An 8,653-nucleotide genomic window follows, 5' to 3' on the forward strand; every position below is an offset into this window, starting at 1 on the left:
CTGTCACTGACAATATTGTACTTCAAGACAGATCTAGCAATGACTTTTTTAACTATGAAGGCAACTCCATTTTCCCTCACTTTTCCATCTCCAGAGTAATATATCATATGGTCATCTGACTCAAAATGCCCCCGCAGACCAACCCCATTTTCTCAGGTAATCGAAGACGCCAAAAGCCCGCGACATCCGTTCTGGCAGAAAGGTCAAAGGAGAGGCTAGGCATCTGACTAGCTGAAGCTGGGCACCTCACAGGACAGCCATCAGACCCCGCAGACCCATCCCATTTTCTCAGGTAATCAAAGATGCCAAAAGCCCGCAACATCCGTTCCGGCAGTATATCATGAATATAGATGCAAAAATCATTAACAAAATTCTGGACAATAGAATCTAACAGTACATAAAAAAAAATTCATCATGATCAAGTTGGTTTCGTAATAGTTATGCGAGGTTGGTTCAACATAAGAAAAACAATCAATTTAATTAATCACATTAACAAAACAAAAAACAAGAACCACATGATCCTATCAATTGACAAAGAAAAGGCCTTTGACAAAACCCAACATCTTTTCTTCATTAGAACACTCAGCAAAACAGGAATAGAAGGAATTTCTTCAACATAGTGAAAAGTATCTGTGCAAAACCAAAAGCCAACATTATCAATGAAGAAAGGCTAAAGGCATTCCTTTTGTGAACAAGGAGAAGATAAGGACACCCACTCTCACCTTTCTTATTCAATATTGTATTAGAAGTACTTACTGGGATAAGAAAATAATGTAATCTTGTTTGACTTTACACTTTTCTAGTATCATCTCTTCTCTGCTGTCTCACGTGTTGTTGATTGCTGTTGAATCAAGCACAATTCATAGTGATCCTATGAAGAAAAGACCTTTCTATAACTATCATCATTTAACAGAGTTCATAGAGTTTCCAGAGGCATGTTGTTTAGGAAGTAGATGTCACTCCTGTATTCAAACCTGTCTCAAACTGGGAGCTCGACCAAACACTGTCCGTCATGGGTAACCATTATGGCATTTGACACCTCAATAGCACAAGGTTCAGCATCACAGCAACCCCAGGTTACCTCAGTACAGCATATTGACAGGGTGCTGTACCACTTAGAAGAATGTTCGTTCAAAATATAAGGACAACCAACTTAAAAAAAAAAAAAGAAAATAATGTAAGAGGCAGCCAGATCAGCAAAGAGATGGTAAAACTGTTACTATATGAAGACAATATGATGGTGAACACAGAAAAGTCCAAGAACTCAACAAAATAACTGTTAGACCTAGTATACCAGTTTAGTAGACTGGCAGGATACAAGATCAGTATCTCTACAGTAACAAAGAAGACACAGAAAAAGGAAATGAAGAAAGTAATACCATTTACAATGGCCAAGCACTAATTAAGACATTTAAGAAGAAACCTAACTAGAGACACAAAACAACTTTATATAAAGAAAACTACAGAACACTACTGTGAGAAACAGGAAACGACCTACATAAATGGAAAAATGTTCCCTGTTTATGGATTGTTGTTACGTGCTGTTGAGTCATCTGTGACTCATAGCGACCTTAAGTACAACAGCCCTAAACCCTACTCTACCCTGTGCCAATATTATTGTCCCTGACACACCTACTCCCATTGCCCCAGTCACTGAATCAATCCATCTCATCGAGGGTCTTCCTCTCTTGTGCTGTTCCTCCACCCTCCTGAGTATGATGTCTCTCTCCAAGGACTGGTCCTGCTTTGCAATATGTCCAAAGTATGACAGACAGAGCTTCAGAATCCTTGCCGCCAAGGAGTAGCCTGGTCTCAACCTCTCTAGAATGAACCTGTTTGTTCTCCTTGCAGTCCATGGTATATCCAATACTCTTCTCAAGCACCACAGCTCAAAGACATCAATTCTCCTTCTATCATATCTAATCATTGCCCAGCTTTCTGATGTATAGCAAGTGATTGCAAAGACTATGACCTGAATCAGGTGCACCTTAGTTTCCATACTGACATTGTTGCTCTTCAGCACTTTGGAGAGGTCTCTAACAGCAGAGTTTCCCAATGCAACTCATCTTTTAGTTTCCTGGTTGACATAGGAAGACTCAATATAGTGAAAATGACAATCCTACCAAAAGCAATCTATATGTTTAATGCAAACCACATACAGATAACAAATTCAGTCTTTAAAGACCTAGAAAAGGCAACTGGCAAGTTTATTTGGAAAGAAAGGAGACTTTGAATAAGCAAAGCACTTCTGAAAAACAAAATAGATGTGGGAGGCATAGCATTTCCTGATCTCAAAAACCTACTAAACAGCTCAAATAACCAAAACAGCATGATACTCGTACAATAACTAACATATTGACCAGTGAAACAGAATTGAGAATACAGAAATTAACCCATCCACCAAAGGTCAACTGATATTTGACACAGAAACACAGTTTATCATATGGGGAAACAAAAACTTCTTCAAAAATGGTGCTCGTGGTAGGTAGCCTTTTAATCAACACAAGTTTTATTTTCTAGAAAAAATGAGAGCTTTGATGGCTTAGTGGTAAGGAGTTGCACTGCAACTCAGAAAGCACATGGTTCAAATCCACAAGCTGCTCTGTGGGAGAAGGATGGGCAATCTCTTCCCCTATGATTAACTGTGTCTGAAATCTCGCTGGAGGGGTAAGTATGGGTACATTCCAACTCAATGGCACACAACAACAACAATAATCCACATATTCTAGGGACCTTTGATGGCCTACTGGCAAGGAGCTGTGGTCCTCTGCAGGCAGTCTCCTCCAGTACAATTTACAACTCTGGAAACTTGCTGGAGGGTCAGTTATGGGTCAGTTGCAACTTGGAGGCATACAACAATAGCAATAACATTAAATCTGTATTTTCTTGAAATTTTCACAAATATAAATTCTTGGGCTTACTGAATCAGAAACTCTGGATTCTAGTAATCTGTGACTTCATAAGCCATCTAGATGATTCGGATGCATGATCAGGTTTGGAAGCCTATGCCATCAATGGCTGTATAAATGGATGTGTAAACTGGAGAAAGTTTGTAGCACCAGTTCCTATACACCCTTCCACCAACCTAGGCATGGACTGTGCTGACATGGGCATGGGGAATTTGGAGTTTCATCAGCCAAGCAATTTTGCTCAGTAACCTGCACATGTGACTGGCAATTCCCAAGCCTCTGTGATGACCTTTCTTTCACTTTGATCATGACAGACCCTGAGTCTCCTGGCTGACACCTCCCGGAAATCTTGAGTCCAAAGGTGCCAACACCAAGCATAGGCATTCAGTGTCCACCTTTAAGGCACTTTCCTCTCACTCCTGCTTTGAGCAGTGACACAGGCAATCTCTGAGCTCTGAACAATTGAATCACACAGTACAGTCCGACTCGTACTTGCAAAGTTGTCCTCATACTTGCCCTCATTTGCAGCTTTTAAATGATTGGAAAGACTTGCAGGTTTTTCTTTGCACTAAAGTAAGGCTGAGTAAGAAACATCTGTGACTTGTCCACAATACCTACAAATTCTACATAAAGGCATGCTTTGTTTGGGAGTAGACCTTGGTAAATCACATCCCATTATGGCAGCTGGAGTATTTAGTGCAAGGCGCTCCATAAATAATAGCTGTACTTTCAGAATATTAAGTACCAAATTGAGCACTACAGAGCATGTGTGCAATTTAGCAATTTTCCCCTCATTATTTCTAATTGTTCTAGAAGACTGAGTGCTGAGCCTCAATTTTTTGACTAAATGGGAATCCTGTACCTGAGGTCTCTTACCGTACAGGTGGATATAATCAGCTCAAGAGGTGCCTTCATTAGTCCTGAGAGATTTTATGACTATAATTATAATAACATCCACACCCTGGCAGGAATAGTTGTAAGCCTGGGATCTGGGGCCACATATTTTTCTGGATGGCATGAATTTAGCTTCAGATCTAATTTTCTTGGGCAGTATACTGACAAGTTTTGATGCTTGGCTTTCTTGCTATGTAATTCCATTCTGCCTGAGGCTATCAACACTTTTAACTTAGCTACCTCTTAGCTGAGCTGCTATTTTGATGGACACTCCTTGGCTTCACTTGTCTTGGCTTCAATGAGGATTAAGCTATGGGATGTATCAGAGGGTTAAAAAATGTAAACACCTCAGCATTTCTCTGGAGACCCAGTCAGGACATGCTGGCCATCTCAGGCATGTGGAGGAGGACATCTGGTGAGCAGGGATGATGATTTTTGATGGGAAGCCTGTCTTGGTTTCGTTCATTGCCACAAAACACATTCTAGACTGGCATTATGCTACAGAATAGGAAGCTGTTCTTATGTATTTGCTACTTTACAGTCAATGTTGGGTTTAGGTGCTGTAGTGACCCTATGAACAACAGCTTGACCTTGCCCTGTCCTGCCCCACTCTCACACTAAATGGTAAACTCCATTTTAGCAGAGCAGTTCCCAGTTTCTAAAAAGTTAATAGGTGGCTTAGTTGACTGTAGGGAGCTCTGGTGGCTTCCCTCCAGCAGGTTTTCAGAGAAAATTAATTGCATGGAAGGAGACCTCTCATCCTTATCCTGCAGAGCAGGTGGGGCATTTAAACCTTTGGTATTGCAGCACAGCTTCTTACCACTAGACCACTGGAATGCCCTTAGTGGTAAGGTGTTGAACTGCCAGTGCAAAGTTATCTGGTTTGAATCCATCAGCTGCTCTATGGGATAAAGATGGACAATCTCTCATGTAATTTACTGCCTCTGAAAACCTGCTGGAGGGTCAGCTATGAGTCAGTTCCAACGTGGTACACAATAACAACAAAGAGTTGGCCAGGGTTCTTAACCACTTGAAAAATTTAGAAAAATATTTGAGATGAGAAGCTCTGTTTTTGGTAAGTAGTTCAATTCTCCATCTTCTCTATAAAGAAAGATCCTAAACTTCACTTATTCCCCCTCTTTTCTACTAGCTGAGAGAAGGTCTTGAAGGGACAGCACTGTCTTTTGTTCTTTCACCCTGGTATCTTTGAAATTTTTACATTCTTTATAAAAAAAATGGCAACATTATGATATTTTCTTACTCCATTTTCAGCTGTTCTTTTTCCTTTTTTATAATATATTTTTTGATATTACAACTTACCTGTCCAATAAAGATATTTCCAGAAGCAACCACAGATTCAACAGGAGATGTTCCCATGGTAACCAGCATTAGCCATCCCACCTACAAGGAGAAAGGGGCAAAGTTAGTCCTGATGATTTGTGCACACTGAACTTCAAATTGAGGATATGTTTTCAAAACTGGAGCAAACTGCTACTGATGGTAAATGCAAGTATATTAAATCTAGTCTAGGGAGTAGACCAACCAAATCCCCCTCTTGCACTTTGAATATTACATGGTTGTTTCGCTCTATTGTGGAGAAGCGATACATGTCAAAATTGTCAATAACCATGGCAAACCTAACTTCACTCCAGGCACACCTAGGACCTAACTTAATTGTCACAATAATCTTATGAGGGAGGTTAAAGGCTACCTTCATTTTATAGAGGAGGAAACTGTTATTTTGTAAAAGTCACTCATATGAGATAGTGATGGAGATGGGATATAGTTGAGGTTTGATCTTTGTTAGTTAATTAATTAGAAGATTATGGCTGCCATTCCCACTCCTGCCCTGATCTTTCAACAAGGGTCAACAGCGACTCCTGCAGGACAGTCGTTCCTCTGCTTCGATGGGAGAAAGCTTGGTTGATTCTGAATGTTTAGCATAAAGAAAAGGCTGGATTCTGAGTTTCACTGGCATTCTGGTTCTCTACTTCTATCGTCTGGTATGACTTTAACAGGAATCAGAATGAGTGTTGAAGTTATTTTCACCCACGTTCTGGAAACACATTTCACTGATATTTGTATTCAGACCAGCGTACAGTTTCAACTTTCGGATCCAATTTATGACAACAAGACTGAGTCTCTGGGACAGTGGGAAAAAGACTAACATCTTGAACTTTATATTTGTATTTTTATAAAATTTCCTCAGACTCATTCTGTTGCTTTGATTTCTCTAGCAACCCCAAGACCAGACAGGTTCACACTTGCAACCTTCTGAAGATCAGTGGTGGCTTGTGTAGGGAACAGAGTGGCTAGCCAAGATAAAGGAAGGATGCTGAATTTTGTTGCCCCTGACATGTGCCTGGCCCATTAAAGTCACTTCTGTCACTCAGGCTCCATTAAGCTGGGCATATTACAAGGCAAAGTCCTATTAGATGCCCCTGAAATGAAAAACCCTCTCAAGGAGCTCTGGTGACCAAGTCTGTAGGAAGTTGCCCTTCTAACCACACCTCTCTGGTAGTTGAAATCCTCCAATAGCTTTGAGGAGAAAGATGGGCAATCTCTTCCTGTGTTATTTCCACCTTGAAAACCTGCTAAATGAGTGAGTTCTGACTAGATGAGAATGACAGGTAGGTAAAGGGAGTTCACCTTGAAAGGCTGATGGTTTGAATCCAATAGTTGTTCCTTGGGAGAAAGATGTAATCCATTCAGTGACAGTCTGCTTCCATAAACATTTACAGACTTGTAAACCCTTCGAATGACTCTGTTCTGTCTTATAGGGTCTCTGTGAGCTGGCATCAGTTCAGTGGCAATAGGTTTGGTTTTTGGCATGGGAAAAGGTGAGCATCCAACTCAGGCTCTTTGGGAATCCAATCTAATTAGGCTTTTATAGAAGGATCTTGGTATGAAGAAAGGGCATTTTGGAAATACCAGTGTTACACTGTGGTTTCTTCTCCCAGGCCCCATACCTTTCTAATGATCCACTGCATCAATCCAAGATAGTAGAGCATCGACATGACAGTGCTGAAGAAAACTATGATTGGCAGGATCTGGGAGTAGGGACAGAAGCATGTAAGTTAATGATGAAAACTGTCACTCCAGGATGCAGAGTCAGCTGGCTTAGATTCATTTTCCTTGCTGCCTTCCTTTGTCCTTTCTTAAAGGTCAAACCTAAAACTCTTCCTGAACTCCCCATCTCTAGCTTATCTTTCTAATCTTCACATAATGGATCATTACACATCATTTAAAAATGATCAAGAATTTATGAAATACTGTACAACACAGATGAATTGAGTGTCATATGTCAGTTACAAAAGGATGACTATGTTCTTAGACTACTGATGTTGTTGTTGTTGTTATGTGCCGTCAAGTCGCTTGCGACTCATAGCGACCCTATGTACAATAGCCCTAAACTCTGCTCTGTCCTGTGCCAATCGCACTGTCTCTGACACTCCCATCCCGATTATCCAAGTCACTGAATCAATCCACCTCATAGAGGGCCTTCCCCTTCTGCGCTGTCCCTCCACCCTACCAAGCATGATGTCCTTCTCCAAGGACTGGTCTCTCCTCACAACATGTCCAAAGTATGTTAGATGGAGCCTCAGAATCCTTGCCTCCAAGGAGCCACCCGGTTTAACCCTTTTCAGGACAAATCTGTTTGTTTTCCTAGCAGTCCATGGTATTCTCAATACTCTTCTCCAGCACCACAGCTCAAAGGCATCAATTTTCCTTCTATCCTCCTTGGTCATTGTCCAACTCTCTGATGCATAACAAGTGATTACGAAGACCATGGCCTGTATCAGATGCACCTTAGTCTCCAGAGAGACACCATTGCTCTTCAGTACTTTGGAGAGGTCCCTAACAGCAGAATTTCAGAACCATCTCAGGAACAGGTTTGAGGCTTTGAACACTAATGAACGAAGGCCAGGTGAGTTGTGGGAGGATATCAAGGGTATCATCCAGGAAGAGTGCAAACGGTCATTGCAAAGACAGAAGAGGAAGAAAAGACCAAAATGGATGTCAGAAGAGACTCTGAAAATTGCACTGGAGCGCAGAGAAGCCAAAGCACAGGGAAGAATTCAAGATACTAAAGAGTTGAATAGAAGATTTCAAAAGGCAGCATGGGATGACAAAGCAAAATATTACAATGAAATGTGCAAGGAGTTGGAGTCAGAAAATTAAAAGGGCCGAACTCGCTCAGCATATCTTAAGCTCAAGGAACTGAAGAACAAATTCAAACCTCGAGTTGATATAAAAAGCTAATATTCACACACTGATAGACTCAGTGTTGCAAGGTTAGTAGGGATGAGGACTGAGAGGGGAGCAAAAACTGATAAATAAATATGTTGTGTGAAGAGAAAGGCTATATACTGTAACCACTAGGGTTTGATTAGATACTATAATTAATGACATTAACCAATTGCAATTAATGTTATAAAACAACATATCTGTGCATAAATGATAATGCAATGATTTTCTTCAATTCCCCAGATTCTATCAATATTCTCTAATTATCTTTTATTATTATTCATTTCAATGAACATTTACAGAGATTTTAAATTTCTAGTCATTCATTGTTGCACTTTTATCCCCACCCACCCTCCTCCTCCCCAGTTAACTCTTCTCTTTGAAAAGTAAAAGAAAAATTCCTTCATTGGTTAACAATCCTCCTCCCACCCCCGCACTTCCACCCCCAACCCGAGTATACTCTACTCTGCAACCTTCATTCCGGACTCTTATGATAATCATAATGCCTTGTAATATATTGCTTTTTTTAAAATTTAGGTTGTTTATTTTTCATTTCAATGGACATCTACAGAGATTTTGGGATTCCATTCATTCATTGTTGC

General features: G+C 40.5%; 1 protein-coding gene across 1 annotated transcript in view; it reads right to left on the reverse strand.

Moving 5' to 3' along the window:
• The window catches only part of SLC28A3 (solute carrier family 28 (concentrative nucleoside transporter), member 3), a 93,343-nt gene that overhangs the window by 28,802 nt on the left and 55,888 nt on the right, over positions 1-8,653 (reverse strand). Inside the window, exons 9-10 of the mRNA XM_006901966.1 lie at positions 6,773-6,853; positions 5,124-5,204 (exon numbers count right to left, since the gene is read on the reverse strand). Coding sequence (XP_006902028.1) covers positions 5,124-5,204; positions 6,773-6,853 — 162 coding nt within the window. The remainder of the gene's footprint in view (positions 1-5,123; positions 5,205-6,772; positions 6,854-8,653) is intronic.

Source organism: Elephantulus edwardii, unplaced genomic scaffold (assembly GCF_000299155.1).
Source record: "Elephantulus edwardii isolate Elephantulus edwardi_28Jun2011 unplaced genomic scaffold, EleEdw1.0 scaffold00353, whole genome shotgun sequence".
Lineage (NCBI taxonomy): Eukaryota > Metazoa > Chordata > Mammalia > Macroscelidea > Macroscelididae > Elephantulus > Elephantulus edwardii.